This window comes from Lepidochelys kempii, chromosome 1, assembly GCF_965140285.1.
Source record: "Lepidochelys kempii isolate rLepKem1 chromosome 1, rLepKem1.hap1, whole genome shotgun sequence".
Taxonomy (NCBI): Eukaryota; Metazoa; Chordata; order Testudines; family Cheloniidae; genus Lepidochelys; species Lepidochelys kempii.
The window spans coordinates 239,760,375-239,777,722 of record NC_136380.1 but is presented as its reverse complement, the minus strand read 5'-3'; the positions used below and the strand labels follow the sequence as shown (position 1 = coordinate 239,777,722).

The 17,348-nt window shown below is 42.1% G+C and overlaps 2 protein-coding genes across 2 annotated transcripts; both read left to right on the top strand.

The window, feature by feature from the left end:
* The first annotated feature begins 736 nt into the window (after positions 1-736).
* Positions 737-7,312, top strand: LOC140906265 (perilipin-3). The gene is made up of 6 exons (XM_073329893.2): positions 737-799; positions 2,124-2,322; positions 2,602-2,675; positions 3,298-3,445; positions 5,550-5,686; positions 6,986-7,312. Exons 1-6 carry the CDS (start codon positions 737-739, stop codon positions 7,310-7,312), a joined length of 948 nt encoding a protein of 315 aa, XP_073185994.2.
* A 5,175-nt stretch (positions 7,313-12,487) lies between these two features.
* LOC140908040 (perilipin-3-like) lies at positions 12,488-16,865 on the top strand. Its single transcript, XM_078851979.1, has 7 exons — positions 12,488-12,550; positions 12,919-13,114; positions 14,251-14,351; positions 14,636-14,870; positions 15,337-15,533; positions 15,780-15,902; positions 16,458-16,865. The coding sequence occupies exons 1-7, from the start codon at positions 12,488-12,490 to the stop codon at positions 16,863-16,865; spliced, it is 1,323 nt and encodes a 440-aa protein (XP_078708105.1).
* Positions 16,866-17,348: the final 483 nt, after the last annotated feature.

Genomic DNA, 17,348 nt, shown 5'->3' with positions numbered 1-17,348 from the left:
AGAAGAAACAGGCTTAAGAGAGACTCCCAGCATGCAAACGAAACATTATATACTCCCCTCTTTGAAAAAAGAAAAGGAGTACTTGTGGCACCTTAGAGACTAACCAATTTATTTGAGCATGAGCTTTCGTGAGCTACAGCTCACTTCATCGGATGCTCACGAAAGCTCATGCTCAAATAAATTGGTTAGTCTCTAAGGTGCCACAAGTACTCCTTTTCTTTTTGCGAATACAGACTAACACGGCTGTTACTCTGATCCCCTCTTTGAGTTACTCCTACTTAGGAAGAGGAGAAAGTCAGTGGCTATGCAGCAGTGCTTTCATTAAGGCAGGATCAGATTCCCTTGCATTCCCTGTCCTTCTCATCATCTTTTAGCTTGTGCTCACATGCACAGCATTCCCCCACATGCACTGGTCAGGATCAAGCACGTAATAGGTTTTTCACATTCCCTCAGAGCAACTTACACATAGAAAGAGAGTTTTACTATGTATGTGTATGACAGACAGACAGACAGAGAGAGAGAGAACACGGGGCATTGACTTTAATGGAGTTAGTCCAGATTGTCAGGGTTGAAATTGAGATCAGGATTTGGCCCCATATGTAGTTTAGGCTTTGATCAGTCTGTGAGATTCTCCATCCTTGTGTGTTATCTGAGGTTTCCATTAAACTTAACTTAACACTGTTAATTTAACACTGTTACGTCTCTCTGTTGGCTTTCAGTTATAACTGACTGCACCATGTCCTCTAAGATGACCAAACTAGACATTGCTTCCTCAGAGAACTGGGAACAGAAGAAGCAGGTGGGTACATGCTGTAGGAATATGGGGTTCAGCAGGCAGGATACTGGTTTGCACTATTAAGCACCAGCCAACAGGTAATTCAGGCCTACACAAAAGTGTCAAGAAATGTGCCTAGTGACTGTTGAAATGAGTCCAGAACTGAATGAATGTGAATACTAAATTCTCCATTCTGTGCCAAGAAAGATAGTGGACCAGGTCCTAAGCTAGTGTAAATTGGCTTGTCTATCTTTGGAGGTGTGCTGATTTATACCAGCTGAGGGTATCACATTAGGTTTATAAGTAGTATCAGGACTTGTTTTTTCCAGCCCTTCTCATCCACACTGGTGTCATATGCCAAGGCCAACACTGACACAGCAAAATTTGTATCTGACAATTGTTCAGCAAATTCAAAGGTGGTTTCTGGAAGTCCAGCTAATTCAAAGGTGGTTTCTGGAAGTCTATTCTAAATAGCCATTCCACTGTTCAGTGATTTCTTCTGTTATGTTTTTCCATGCACAACGACCAAAACAATGTTTGTTTTTAGTCTAGCTGACTTTGATTTTTGATTAAGGAAAACAACAAAGAACATGTATAAAGGGCCTGTACACCAGTTTTATGTTACTGGTGTGATGTAATATTGGCATAAAACTGCATCTGAACTGAAAAACAAAATAGCAGCTGTCTCACAAGAGCCCCCAAAGTGAGCAAGAAGGGGTGGATTTTGAAGGTGCAGTACATAGCAAACGAAATGACATCTCCTTTTAGTTACTAAATTAGTCACACTAGATTAGATGAGAAACAGTCTAGACTAAGACTAGAAACAGTCATAACTAAGTATTCCACCCCCTCCTTAAAGGGCAAGGGGTAAAAGAATCTTTTGATTTTGTTTCATCCTAATTTTCTATTTAAAGAGTTCAAAGACAGAACTAGTAGAAGTTGTACCTGGACTCAAATTGCTGTAAACTCTCCTCCTCTACCGCCAAAGCCCAATGTCTTCTCAATGTATGGACCTCCAGTACTTATTGCTCAGAAATGTGAAGTAGGACTAGATGTTTGATTTTATTAGACTTTTCAACTTACCTAGTTTAAATAGATGTATTAACGCAGACCATGGACTCTGATTTTCTTTGAGCAAACAGTAGGATTTCATTTCCTCTACAACTCCAGATCTACAACCACTGTACCTGGTGTAGCTCCATTGACTTCAATGAAGTGCTTCCATTTAAACTAGCTCTGCACTGGTCCTAATCCTTTGGAAAGCCAGATAGATCAATGGGAGTTTTGCGTTTGCTTCTCACCCTACCAGTGAATCTTTGCTGATGTGACTTTTTCTGTTTTGCCTCAGTGTAATGTCTTGAAGAAACCTAGTGGCCTACCCTTCGTAAGCAATGTCTGTCACTTGGTTTCCACTAAATATACTTCCATCAAAAAGAGACACCCGTACATCAAATTTATATGTACTGGGACAGAGAAAGGAGTGAAGACCATTAATGAAGTTGTGGTCAGCAGTGCACAGCCAGTTCTGAATACCCTGGAACATCAATGTGAGTAAACTGAGACAGAGAAGCTTTTCTCAATGGGAAGGGAAAGTGTAACTCAAAATAAAAATTTAGTGGGAAATTCCTCATTCAGTCCTGACTGTCATACGTAGGTGGTGTGCAATTTCTCAGCAACTTCTGTGCCTAAAACCATCTGGAAAATTGGCCTCTGTCTCCACTTGTGATGTGGCTGATCTGAGAACTATGATATATAAACATAAGCCAGTCTGTTCCTGCTCACACTGAAAGAGAGTCAAGAAACTAATTCAATTTACCTCTCTATAGCTGCAACAGTAAACTGCAAGGGTCTAGAGTCAGTGGAGGAGAAGCTGCCGATACTTTGTCAAAACGCTGATCAGGTAATTATCTTTTATTCAACTAGAGACTCTTTAAAGGGGAAGGCTCTGATCCGATCTATTAGCAAGAGTGACTAGAGCAGTGGTGGCAGCTGAATGCCTTGCTGGAGAGGTGTGGATAGTTGTAGCCTATTTTGCAAGAATGTATTTGATCAAAAAATGGGTTATTGTGGATTTCACTAGACTATAACAGGCAGTCCATGCAGTTTCAATTCAAACACTGGAGGAAATATTGGGGCAGTGGACAAACACACATTTTCTGATGACCGCAAACTAGGAAAGGGCAGATAAAATTGGATGACACAAGCCCCATTTCATAGATGTTCCAGGACAACATTATGCTGAAGTGTCTACTGTATGGAAGATTAAAGCTCACAACAAGCAGAAGGTGATGTCCCTTCATCAATTGATATCTACCTTATTTTGAAATGAGATCTTAGGTCAAAGCATTAAAAAATGGACCTGCAGTTGTTCAGAAGTTTTGAAAATTTACCCCCACCTTATTATATATCTCATTATGAATTTAGCAGCCTAGCTTTGGGCACCCGACTCTGAAAACTTTGCCCAAGAGCTTTTTTTTTTTTTTTTAAAGTATAAATCCAACTTTCCTCTATTTTATTTTCAGGTTGTTTCAGATGCAAAGGACTTCATGAGGTTTTCCAAAGTGATGGGTGAAAATGATGCAGTGACCAAGACAATAATAGGAGTGGTCGGCCTGACCAAAGAGGCCATCCAGACCAATATGGAGACCCCCAAATCAGCAGTGATTAATGGTATGGATACAGTCATGGGATGAAAAGTATGTAGGACTGGCTGAAAAACAAGAATTCTGATTGACATCAAAACTGGAGGATTTGAAATGCGTTTTTGTTCCACAATGGAATGAAAATGAGACCTTTCAAACATTTTCATTAAAAAACACAAGTGACTCCCACCCCAAAATAGCCTGGTAATTACGGCACTAGTCTGGCATGTGGGAGACCCAGACTAGTGCCGTAGTTTCTGCCCTGCCTGATTTGGAGCAGGGAGCTGAACCTGGGGTCCCCACATCCCAATTAGTGCCCTAGCTACCAGGCTATTGGCTGTTTTGGGATGGGGTTCTGTCAATTCCATCCTGAGGCTGAGAAGCCTTCACGATGAAAGTTGCATCCAAATCACTACACTTCTGTGAATAGTTTTGGTTTTGATGAATCTGTATTTTCCAATATAAAAACATTCCGCTGAAAAATTCCTGATCAGCTGTAGTCATATGGGCAAGAACAAAATGTAAGCTGTGCTGGAGACAGCTGAAGAACGAGCACATCCCTGCCTCCCCATGGCTGGTGAAGTGGGTAAGAACTTGTCTGGGTCACACTTGCGATGGGAATTTCAAAAGAGCCTAAGGGAGTTCGGTTTTCAGCTTCTTCTGATTTCCAGTAAAAGCTGAGTACCTACATCTCATAGGTTCTTTTGAAAATTCCAGTCCTGGTGTCAATATTTTTGCCATAGCTCCAAAATAAAATGGGGGCATCCCAATGTGCTGCTCTTTTCATTATCTTGGACTTACCTTCTCTTTGGAGTTGGCTGATATAATAACAAGCCAGTAAATGGATAAAGGACCCCTTGCATTGATAAGACCGAATAATTAACAGGATTCCCACTTGAACTAGCTTTAAGCCATGAGCTACTCCTTCATTCTAGACCTTGCTTTCATCCATTCACCTCCCTGTGGTGTAAAAGGAAGACAAATATCAGACTGACAGAAGAGAGTGAGTTTAAAATATGTCCCCAGGCACCTTGTGAAGTGAGACTTGACCTCAGCTGCGATGACATGTGTTAAGCTGTTATGTAACATTTGTTCTGCTGATGATTGCTCAGTAAAATGCAGACATCTGGGACAGCAAGATCCCAAGCCATAAACCTATGACTGGTGCTGAGTGTGTTTACATCCTGGCGCAAATGCTGTCACTTGGGGGGTGTTAATGCTTCACGGATTGGGGAAATACAAGTGTGTGTTCAATGGTTATGTTCCTTACCAAAGGGTAAATGGTAGTAAATGGGGAGGAGATACTTTAAGAACCACTGACCTTTCTAGAAAAGCACTGGCTAATTTCAGAGGAAAAGTGGTTACACACACTGGATCTGGGTTTCATTCCCAGCTCTGCCGCAAATTCCTGTAGGGCCTCAGACTAGTCATTTCAGTTCTTTGTACTTCAGTTCCCCGTTTGTAAAATAGGGATAATCTTTTCTTCCACACATTGTCTGTTTAGATTATAAATTCTTAGGGGAAGAGACTGTCTTCTGCTACGTGTATGTACAGTGCCTAGCACAACAAGACCTGAGTCAGTTGGGGACTCCAGGTGCTGCCATAATACAAATAACAGCAATAGTAGTTTACCCAATTTCTCATTAAAACAATTCCATCACTCGATTGGTGGTGAATAGTGGTAATAGTAGTGCTGTTGCCAAAGGGCCAGATTTTTAAAGGTATTGAGGCACCTAAAGATGCAGACAGGGATCTAGTGAGATGTGCAAAATGCCAGGGTGCCTATCTCTATTGGTGGGAATTATGTGCTTAGGAATTTTTTGAAAATCCCACCAGGTACCTATTTATCCTTCTGGGTTCCTAAATACTTTTGAAAATCTGACCCTTAGTATCTAGGGTACATGTGCTGCAAAGGTTTTCTAAGAGCTCTGCTCTAGGAATTGGTGTGTGGAAGTTCTATAGCCTGTGTTATACAGGAGGTCAGACTAGATGACCACAGTGGGCCTTTCTGGCTTTATAATCTATGAATCTGTAAGTCAGGCTTTCAAATGAAGATTTGGGGAAGCTGTGGTCCATTCTGGCATCATCGCCTTTCATTTGTCAGTATAACCTTATTCTCTTGTCTCTTTCAGTTAAACCTACAGCTTTTGTAGAAGGGCATGGAATGGCTTCTGGTCAGCAGCAGCAAGATTATGACAGTTACCTACTGTGTCTGGGCTCCATGATGACCAAATTCCAGCAATGTGCTTACCAGCATTCCCAGAGCAAGGTGAGGAATGCTGGCCAAAGCATCTGGGAGGCTCTTCAAACTAGTTACCTGGTAGTAACAAAGTTCTTCTTTTCTCTTCATCCTTATCCCAGAGATGTTCTGGGCAGGACCACAATATAACTAATCTTCTTCTTTGGGTGGCCTCTGCATATTTCCACTCTTGAGATATACCCAGTGCTTCATTTGTAATGAAAACAGTGCTGGGGCTCAAGCAATTAAGTGCTGGGGATCAAGAATTTTTTTACTTTCATAACTGATACGGCAAGCCCAGAAGTGCTGCGGTTATGAACTGCCAAGCCTAAAGGTGCCGGGGCTCAGCTCTGGCAAGCCTGACACAAATTAAGCACTGAATGTACCTGTGTCACAGCCAGGATCAGTGGAACCTTCCAATGCCACTGGAACATTACCTTACACCCTCCTCTTGTGATTCCAAACGTTTGCAGGGTGTGCCATACGAGTGGTGTGAAGCACCAACTGTCATAGTTCTTTCCAGCCATGGTGGCAGATGGAACGAGAACCTCGCCTGGTCCATGGACCCAGTTTTGTCAGAATGTATCATTTCCAGTGCCTTCTTCATTAGGATTAGTGTTAGTTAGCTTCTTCAGTTAGACAGTTTTACTTATCTTTTTCAGGTTTGGCAGCTTCATTGCTGATCTTTGTCCTAATAAGTTTTTTTTCTTTAGCAATCCAGTCTTTATGAGAGTCAAAGATTGCAAGACTTTTTATTTCTCTCGGCCCCTTCCAGACAGTATATAGCAGTGATACTCAGACTGAGGCTCACAAGCCACAAGTGTCTCTTTAATGTGTCTCCTGTGGCTCTTTGTAGCATGGGATATTAAAACACTGTGATTTAATTATTAACCAGTCAGGATGCTTTTACTATGTTGTTAACCAATTAAGTTATCAATTTCCACTAAGTTATTAACTTATTTACTGTGTGTTTTATATATATATATATATATATATATATATATATATATATATGTAAATATAATATAGTACTATAGTAAATGAAACAATGAATTCACACTACTGGGTAATGTTGATCTTTAATATGGCTCCTGCACCACTGAGCGCTGAGTATCACTGGTATATAGCTTCAACAGAAGCTCCTCAGTGATCGGGGGAACCATACCAAACAGAGCTGGATTGGCACTGAAAACATCAAAGAGAGTGGGAACAATGGTTCTGTATTGGGGAACAGTTTTAGGATCAAACAATAGTTTAGTTGTAGATGTCTCCCATTTCAAGAGATATTTCTAAAATTGTACCTTCACAATATTAATTTGCTTCTTGCAGTTGCTGAAATATTGCATCATTGCCTTGATTCATACAATTACCCAACCCCTGAAGACCATCTACCTGATCCTACTGATCATTATTGAATACTTTCCCGTCAACTTTCAGGACAAGATGCTACAAGTTTCCCGTACCACAGAAGTGCTCCGTGCTTCATTCTCCACTCTTGATTCCTTCCAAGATCTGTCTAGACGAATCCTCTCCCAAATATGGGAGAAAGTGACCAAGAAAGAGGAACATATGAATAAGCTGCTGGAGTATGTGGTGTACAGTACACCTCTGTGTTGGTTTGTGGGACCCTTCAATGCTTTAAGAGGCAGAATATAAGCAGACTCCACAGAAACTGCAGAATATGGAAAGAAGGCGCGCGTGACAAGTGACACTATTTAGACTGCAGAAGTTTGGAAGCTGTTACAGGATACGACTTCCCTGTGGAGCTAATTTATTTGTAGAACTGTAAAGTTTGTCGAATGAAAGCTTTGATCTTTGTGAACCCAGCTCTGAGATTAGAGCTGAGCCTCAGAATAGCCTGGAAGTAAATAAATAAAGGTTCTTTCAAAGTCCCTTTGTTGCTGAAATCTGCCTCCCAAAATTCACAGAATCATTTAAATACCGGCTGCGGGAGGGGAAAGGGAACTATAGCAAGTCTGCCCTTGAGCAAGACTTTTGTTTGGTTACACATGTGGTGAACAGAAGCAATTTAAAATAGGGAGGTTAATCAAAGATTAGGAATTTTAAAAGATCACAAACAGAATGTGCCATTGCATAGTCCTTTACATAAGACCATAAGAGCGACCCTACTGCATCAGACCAAAGGTCCATCCAGCCCAGTGTCCTGTCTGCTGACAGCGGCCAATGACAGGTGCCCCAGAGGGAATGAACAGGTAATCATCAAGTGATCCATCCCCTGTCGCCCATTCCCAGCTTCTGGCAACCAGGCTAGGGACACCATCCCTGCCTATCCTGGCTAATAGCCAGTGATGGACCTATCCTCCACGAACTTATCTTGTTCTTTTTTTAACCCTGTTGTAGTTTAAATTCTGTTAGAGTTCCAGTTGTCCCCTCTTGTAAGTAGAAAGCTCTTTAAAGGCAACATTGTGATTTGCCCTACATAGCCAGGCAGGACAGGAGGAATGGCTGAGTAGGAATCACTGTTCTGTAGCTAATGTGATATCAGGCTCTGTGGGGCTGCTAATGCCCTCCAAAACGCAGGTCGGAAGAGAGTGGGCAGACCAGGCAGAAGAATATATAGATCTTCACTATATGTCCTGGGACACTTGCACAATACAGGCCTGCTTCTCCACTGCTTTGCACCTTGTGTAGTCATTTACCCCTGTGCACAGTGGGTGTGAAATGCTGCCACATGGGAATGGTAGTGTAACCCAGGCTAACACAGTGTGGGGGTTTGTACCCCACTCCACCCCAGTAGCCAGGCCATCTAAAGAGGTGTATGAGTTTGCTAAGGAGCCTGGATTCTTTAGTACAGGTAACAGAAGCTCAATTTGATACAAGATGAAAAATCCTCACTAGAGCTGGGTAAAATATTTTTAATCATAAATTTGCCAAAAAATGCATTTTTCAGAACACAGGAATTATTTGAAAATTCAAGTAAAAAATGGGGGAAAGAAATTGAAAAAGTCAAACCAGTTTGTTTTGTTCATTTCAAAATGAAATGTTTTGACTTTTCATTTCAAATAGTTTCGTTTTGACCATTTGGGAATGAAACACTTTATTTTTTTTCATTTTGAAATGGTGTTTCTTTTCAAAATTTAGCTAGATTTAAAAAAAGGGAGGGGGGTACAAAGCACCCAAAACCTACATGAAATTAAAAACTGAAAAATAATCTTTTAGGGTCACATGAATGGTTTTGTTTGGCTTGAAACACATTTGTTCATTTATTCCATTTCAATGAGGAGAAACTGAAAAATAAAATCAGTTTTGGTTTGAACCGACTGTTTTTAATTTTGTTTTTTGTTCAGCCCCTTAAATGAAAAATTCATTATTTGCTCAGTCCTAGTCCGCCCGCAAATATTTTAATGTTGCATGACAATGTCAAGTGGGAAAGGTGGCAGCTAAAGGGAAGCATCTCAGAATCTCTGTCTAGTTGCCCATTTGGGGTAAATGTTCATAAAGGAAGGGGATAGCACTAACATAAAAAGACTACAAGGGTGGAAGTTAAGGTGGATTCAGCACTGGGTAGGGTATCAAAATTAAACTAAAGAATCTGAGTTGCTTCTGGTTTATCCGTAACTCTTTTGCTGTCCCAACTAACTGCACCAGGACCTCACACCTTCTCCAAAATATCACAAGTAATGCCATGAAGTAGTTTGTGTCACAAGGCTGTACTGTACAGTGGGCGAGAGGGAACCCAATGGGAAATTGTATTTTCATGCAATCATGCTCATTTTACAAATGTTTACAATTTCCTTGATATTTATCTGTATTGAAGGCATATACGCTGTCAATGGAGTGGAGAGGCCTTTTGCTTAAGCATTACAAAATGCAGTCTGAAAGAACATTTGAAAAATGCAGCTTCGTATGTTTAGAATGAACAGTAAAATTGTTTCAAATTCAGTTACTTGGAAAACTTTGTGTCTTGCAAGTTATATGATAAAGCGGCCTCATTCTCATCCCAAAACAGTCAGGATGCATTGGAGGTCCCGTCCAGACTTACATTTCTTTGCTTCTTGCATTATCAGGAGTGGCTGGTGTTCAGGTGATAATGGAGCTAAGCTCTATCAATATAATGTGACAACAGATTATGGGAAAAACCTTGAAAACATGAAAAGAGCAAAACCAGACGCACAGGCATTTGCCTGCCCCTGCAGAGAGCCTGACACAGGAGCTCAGAGAGGTGTGAACTGCCCCATTCATCAAAGAGGGGTAACTCCCATGCCAAGTGATGGTGGTATACATGTCTAGATTTTTAACCATTTCACTGCTGATCAAAGTAAGCAAGAAAGGAGAGGGAGGATTGCATATGTGCATAATCTACTGGGACTGGCATCTCATTTTCATGGTGAGAGTGGATGTCATTAGGGAACTTCACACTTCCATGGCCAAAATCTGACCATTGGGGCTAAAAGACCAGATGACACCAATCCCACAGAGCCCAGCTTGGCATTTACCTGTTGAAGTCCTGGGAAGGTGGGTGGGCACACACCAGGAACAGCAAGGGCCGGGTGGAGGATAAAGAGTTACTTCTCTTGGGGTGGATGCTGCTTCTCCCCCTGCAGGAGGCTGGGTGCAGACATGGGCAGACATCACTGTCTCAGTTCTATTCAGTGGATATTCTCAAGCTTTTCTTTGCAGCCATGTGAGGTAGAAACATTTATTTGTAAACGGCAGCTGAGATTGACATAATCACATGACTGGGATCCAGGCATGTGGCTATTGTGCCTCCGTCTTAATCTGGTCATACCCACTGGTGTAGCTGAAGCTTACCGAGAGGGACCCGAGCCCAAAGGGGAACCCAGCAGAGCATGTGTGCTCATGTTTTGTACATCTGCACAATCTGCTATAAGTAGCATCTCACATAGGCAGAGCTTGGATTGTGGCCAGGGCTTGGGACAGTACCACCATTTTTTTTTCCAATTCAAACCCTGAGGGAGAACAATGAAGGGGTCACAGACGGATAAACACTCCTTTCTCCCGCCCTTCCCTGTAACAGAATGTGGTATACTTTTCTCTTTTCTTTTTTTTTTTTTTTGGAAAGGGGGCTGAAGGAGGAGAGGGGCAAGTTCTTCCAGTTACCCTACCTAATGCTTGTTCCCCAACAACATGCTTCACTATCTATCTAAGGTATTTACATAGCCCTGATTGCCAGAGTATCTGAGCACCTCACAAAACCGCTATGAAGTATGGAGCCACATTATCCTCGCTGCACAGAGGGGGAACTGAGGCACTGAGAGGCTAAGTGACTTCCACAAGGTCACGCAGGAAGTCTGTGGTAGAGCATAAAATTGAACCCAGCCCAAATCCTAGGCTAGTATCCTAACCACTGGAGAAAACTACCAGTCTTCAGTATGCTACTCTTCGTTACAGTGTGCCAGTTTTTACTTTGAAACTATGGCCAACATGCAGGAGAAGCAGGCACATTACTATCTGCAACCTTTCCCTCAGAGATGGTCTATATTTGTCTGATATTTTTATTTGGGGGGGGGGTTAGATTTTTCAAAACAAAATGAAAAGTTCTGTTTCAATTTTTTACCCTTTTCTCTACTTCTTTTTAAAAACTTTTCTCTCCCCTTTCCCATTGGAAAGGGCCATGAAAGTCTATGGCTTTTTAAGTCACAGAGGTGTTTTTGAAAATGTTATCCATCCTAACTAGCAACTGTTTCTAGGCAGGCTGTGGAAGCAAAGTGAGTTCAGCTGGATGACAGTAAAGACCCAGGAGTGTTAATTGGAATTACATTTGGGGAATAACTCATGCCCAATCTCTGCAGTCCCCAAGGGATTTGCATTCTCCAATTGGTCAGGAAAGTAAAGCCTTCTTTTCATTGATTCCCTGAACTGTCAGTCTTGAGTATTTCACTCCCTCCCCTCACAATTACATCACCAGGAGTGTATAAAATCTGACCAGGTGGTGAATGGAGTAAAGCAGTGTCTGGAGTACTGAGAAAGGTAAGTGAGTTGGTTTGGTGCTTGTCCTTGAAGTAGTAGGACTTGTTGGTAATAAGGATTTTAGTCATTTTTTAAAAATTGTTTCTACAATTCCTTGGTCAGGGCTTTGCAGTTATGCTGCTAAGAAATGTTTAGATGTGTAAGCGTCTGTATTAAGAAGCTGTGGGTGGGACAGCAGTTGGGAAGCTGAGTCTGGGAAACTTCATGCTTGTTGGCCTTAAGCCCCTTAGCTGGTGAGAGACAGGATCACAATTTTAAATTTTTTTTCTGCAGTTAAAGCTATTAAATGGCCTTTAATAATGATACTTACTGCCTTTAATGGACTCAGGAAAGTGGACTGTTTTGAACCTCTCTATGCCATGAGAAGGAATCCTCCTGCTTCCTTTCTCCTTAGCTGCAGTAGAACTGCAATTGTCACTACTCTTATTTTTTTAAGCAAGAAATATGTACTTAGCTCACTAAAGAGCTAATGACAGGTTTCAGAGTAACAGCTGTGTTAGTCTGTATTTGCAAAAAGAAAAGGAGTACTTGTGGCACCTTAGAGACTAACCAATTTATTTGAGCATGAGCTTTTGTGAGGCTACAGCTCACTTCATCGGTATGCATCCGATGAAGTGAGCTGTAGCTCACGAAAGCTCATGCTCAAATTGGTTAGTCTCTAAGGTGCCACAAGTACTCCTTTTTCTTTTTTAAAGAGCTAATGTTCCTCTAAATATTACTACTTTGTTAATCTGCTAATGGCCCTGCCATTTCTTCTGCTCCTTCTTTAGAGCAGAACACTGCTCTTGTCTTTAGGATGCTGTAAATTTCTTAAGGAGAAGTTAACTTGTAACTTCAGGCCTTTCTTTCTTGCCCTTTTCAGGTATATCTGATTATACCATGACTTCTAATGGAAAAGACACCAATATGGCATCCCCAGAGCACGGGGAGGAGGAGCAACAGGTAGGTGCTTCCTCTTTAGCATTGCTAGTTCAACATGTGAATACAAAAGATAACTGGCTGGCGTCTGGTAGCGGGCTTCACATATGCCCACCTCCATGTCTAGAGATCTATTCAGTTGCTCTTCCAGAAGCTGCAAAATAGCTTGGCTTATAAGGATGTTTAAAAATTCTTTTTGCTTTAGTTAAACTTGTGATCTGGTTTCAGTTCTCAAAAGCAGCTGTTGGGCCTCTTAGCTCTTCAGGCTTTCACACCATTAAACAATCCTTTGACTGGGGAGGCAACATGTCCAAGGGTATAAAAAGTAATGGTTCAGACCCAGTTTAGAACATTGCTTCCCTGACTCACTGTTCTGTCCCTTGCCTCTCTAGAATGTCTTGAGGAGGGTGGCTAGTCTACCTTTAGTCAACTCTGCCTATGATCTGGCTGCCACTGCGTATGCTTCCACCAAGGAGAGCCATCCCTATGTGAGGTCCATCTGTGACATGGCAGAGAAGGGAGTGACGTCCATAACCAACGTTGCAGTAAGCAGTGCACAGCCACTTGTAACTAAACTTGAACCTCAGGGTGAGTGGCGCATATGCAGACCTTTCTGTTTGTATGGTACAATTCCTTGACAGTAGGATCTCAACACCCAATTGGGAAGCTTCCATCTCTAAAACCGATATAATGAAAATCGGTATGCCTGCAGTACTGGAGGACAGACTGGCAGCAGGGTTGGTGTGGTGATAGGAATAACACAGTAGCCTGTGGATATAAACTAACATTTGCTAGAGGATAATGAAGGGCTTTGCTTACACTAATTACTACTGCTGAACTTGTACTCACCTTCACTGTAGCTAGGAGGTGAGATTAGTGCTCAGCCCTTTCCCTTTAAGGCGCAACACCCTTTGAAAGGTACCTAATTGCAAAATGAGATCCTCATTCTGTATCTTGAGAGGCTCAAAATGTAGTCTTTTATTGGACCAACTTCTCTTGGTAAGATTACCTCACCCACCTTGTCTAATATATCTAGACCAACATGGCTACAACAACACTGCAAACAGATTACAGCTGTTAAACTATTCTTAACTAGCTTCTTTTCGAGCTATTGCCTGATGCCAACAGCAATGGGCACTCCCTGACTTGCCTCCTTCATGAGAACAGTTAATTGGATTTATTGCAGCCAAGGCATTGCAAAAACTTATTGGTGCCTTCCAGAGGGATGAGTTAAATCTTTGATCAATCTTCAGAGCTGTAAGACTATGGAGTGAGATCCTTGCACATAGTCCATTCCCACTCTACCAAGAACATAAATCCCTCACCAGAAGAGGGAGCCTGTAAAGTAATGCCTAGCATGCTTGGGGAAAACAATTCTGCAGTAAGTATAGATGGGAGGAGAAAGTGTTCTGATGCTAGTTGGAACAATCTTGATTGAGTAACTGAATTAAGATGTATGGGAGGAAACCTGGAACTAAACTATTGAAGGGGACACTACTTTTCATGGAAAACTTTTACCAGAAAAGCTCATCTCTTGGGGGAGAGGGAGGAAATCCCCCTGAAGGTCTAGATTCCATGCAAGTGTGTAAATGTGCAGCACCTACAACCCAAACTGCTGCTGCCTGAACATATTGGAGAACCAAAGCTCTCATTACAGATGTGAGCCAGGTTCTGTACATATTACAGTAGCAAAATTGACCAATTAAGAAACTATGTCTCTCTAGTGATGACAGCAGATGAGTGTACTTCTGAAGTACCTGACAAAGTGGAGGAGACTCTACCAATCTTTCAACAGACTGCTGATAAGGTAACTTTCACCACCCTCGCTCTACAAGATTAAGTGTTTATGAAAGGGGTGCCAATAATGAGATGCTTCCTCCAATAGAGGAACACGCAAGACTAAAAGCAGTCAAGAGGTAGGAGCTAGTGTTTAAACATAACTCTGGTGCGGAGTTTAACAGCAAGATGCAGTTCTTCCCCCTGAAGATTTGACCTATGGGGCAGAGCAGGTGGTAATCCCCCAACCTCAATCTCTGGGTCAATGTGGAATTATCACTTTGCATTACTGTACAATAATGTCTTGAACTTTCTCTTACATCTGAAACACAGGAGTTGGCATCTTCCAGACTGACAGATGTCAAAGAGACAATGATCAGAATGGTAGATCTGACCAAAGAGGCTGTACAGGATGGTATGAAGACCACCAAATCAATGGTAACTGACCGCATGAGCACAGTTGTGGAATCAAGAATGGGCCAGTTGGCCATAAGTGGAATGGAAGCAGTGCTGGAGAAATCTGAAGAGCTTTTGGATCACTATCTTCCCATGACAGATGATGAGCTAGGTCAGAACACATGAATGACAAGCTTATTTTAGCTTTTAAGATAATCCTCCCTTTGGGCCAAACTTCTCTAGGCTTCTCCTCAATCCTGCATCTGTCACCAAATTCAGGCTCATCCTACAGCATGCTCATATCTTAACCCGCAGTCTCTGCTTTTAGTTGGCAGGCATGTTGCCTGAATTTTATGGGATTACAAGTGGGGACAGGGTGGTACTGGAAGGAATTATGGGCATGACTATTCATTAGAAGTCAGTTTCCTTATCCAAATAAGCAAAAACTGGCTTAATCTTATTTAGTGGAGCAGTTACAGGTGGGCCTTTTTTTAAAGGCTGAAGTTACTTGATAGGTGCTAAAACTCCCTTGTTACAGGAGTTTGGCTTAAGATTTAACAGAAGATCAGTATGGCTTGTACTCCTTTCCCAATCTCTTAATTTGAGAGGGTGAACAACCTGAGCTTTCTTCCCTCTAGCTGAACTTGCTGAACCTGTGGAAGGTGCTGAAGTGTCTTCAGCACAACCACAAGAGCATCGGAGTTACTTCGTGCGTTTAGGTTCCCTGTCAACCAAACTTCGCCAACGTGCCTACCGCTATTCCCTAGACAAGATGAGACGTACCAGTCAAAACATCAGAGAGGCTCTTTCCCAGCTTCATCAAACCATGGGACTGGTAGGAAATAAACTAATTCTTAGGCTGATGCCCTCCAGGGTGGGGAACCCCTCTAATTCTGCCTGCACAGAATGTGGTACAATGAGGCTTAGACCTCAGTCATGGTTGTGTGCTATGTAACTAGACCCTTCTACTCTTGATGCATTGAGCATACCACTCTGTGGAGTGAAGGCTAGTTCATAAGCAGTAGAACTAGAATAAATGATGTGCAAGTGTCTGTTCTCAATATGCTTAATCCATTTCTAGATTGAATACATTAAGCAAGGTGTTAAACTTCAAGAAGTCCAAGAGAAGTTCCATCACATATGGCTGAGCTGGAATAGAGAGCAGCCAAAAGGCAGTGAGGCCAAAGATTTGGCAAAACCAGAGGTATGTATGGGGGGGGTCCCTCTGGTCTGCAAGGCCCAGAATATTGGCCAACCTTGCAGAGTGGCTTATCTTTGGATAAGTAGCTGATCTTAATTGGGTGACTTATTACAAAAGTCATCTATTAGCATAATAGAAATAGGTGGCTTCCTTGCTTAGACATCCCTAAAGTGACATCACACCAGCAAGGTCTGTGCCAAGCATGAATCTAAAGAGACTGCTTCTTACTTTTTTAACCTCAGCACAGCCTAAAAACTGATATTGTAGATCATAGGCTTGCAACTGGTGAAACCCCTGTTAAATAACTTGGATTAGCTCTGTTCTGACCCAGTTTACAAGGCTTATTGCCTCTGGTGTTAACCTCCATTGTCACAAGCTGCTTCCCTTGAAGGAGGAATTTGGCTTTATATTTCTCCTGAAAGAGTGCATGGCACACCCATTGCAGACTTTGTTGCAAGGTTCTAATAGAAAGACCATTGGCTCCAACACCACCTGAGGCAGTGGCAAGTTTGATATTTATTTTTGAACATTAGAATTAAACTTCTACTTCTCCAACAGATGGAGTCTGAGACTTTGGCTATGTCCCGCAGCATTATCCAGCAGCTGCAGGATGCCTGCCAGATGCTAGTATCCAGCATTCAAGGTCTCCCCACCACCTTTCAGGATAAGGTGCAACAGGTGTATCACAACATGGAAGAGCTTCATGATTCTTTCTCCACTGCCCATTCCTTCCAGGATCTCTCCAGCAGCCTCCTGACTCAGAGCCAGGAGATGGTGACCAAGGCCCAGGAATATGTGGATGAGCTGATGGCATACATGATGGAGAATACTCCTCTGTCTTGGATTGTGGGACCCTTCACCCCATCGGGTAAGGTGTCTGCAGATTCCATTGAACCACAAAATCAAGAAAATGAGGCTGAGGAAGCTGAAGTTGCCACAGCATCCAAGTCTGAGGAGGCCTTGTGACCTAGAAACATAAAACTTCTTCTCTTAAGGAAGAAGGCAGAATTCCTTGTCTCCACAGATTCAGTCAGTCTTCCTTGTGACTCCATGTGTACTAGCACAGGTCTGCAGGAAAGACCCCAATGGCTAGTACTAGTAAGCAATGTGTGCCTCATCTCTAACTTCTGGAGGTGTTGTGACTTCTATAATAGAGATCACTTCTCAGCTCAGATACTACTTGTTTGTGTTTAATATCACTGTCTTCAAAATAAAATGTCACTGCATTTAAATGGAGGTCTAATCTGCTCTTTCTAAGAGGTGGTTTCCTGGTCTACAGTAGACATCTGTACCTGCAATTAGTCATGCTACATGCAGCCTTGTTTCTCAGTAGTAGCAACCCGTGGCATTGGTGCGTAGACACTTAGAGTAAACTTCCCAGGCATCTATATACCATAGAACCAAATCTAGAGCCTTAAAATTTCTAAGTAGTTCTAGATCAACTACTCA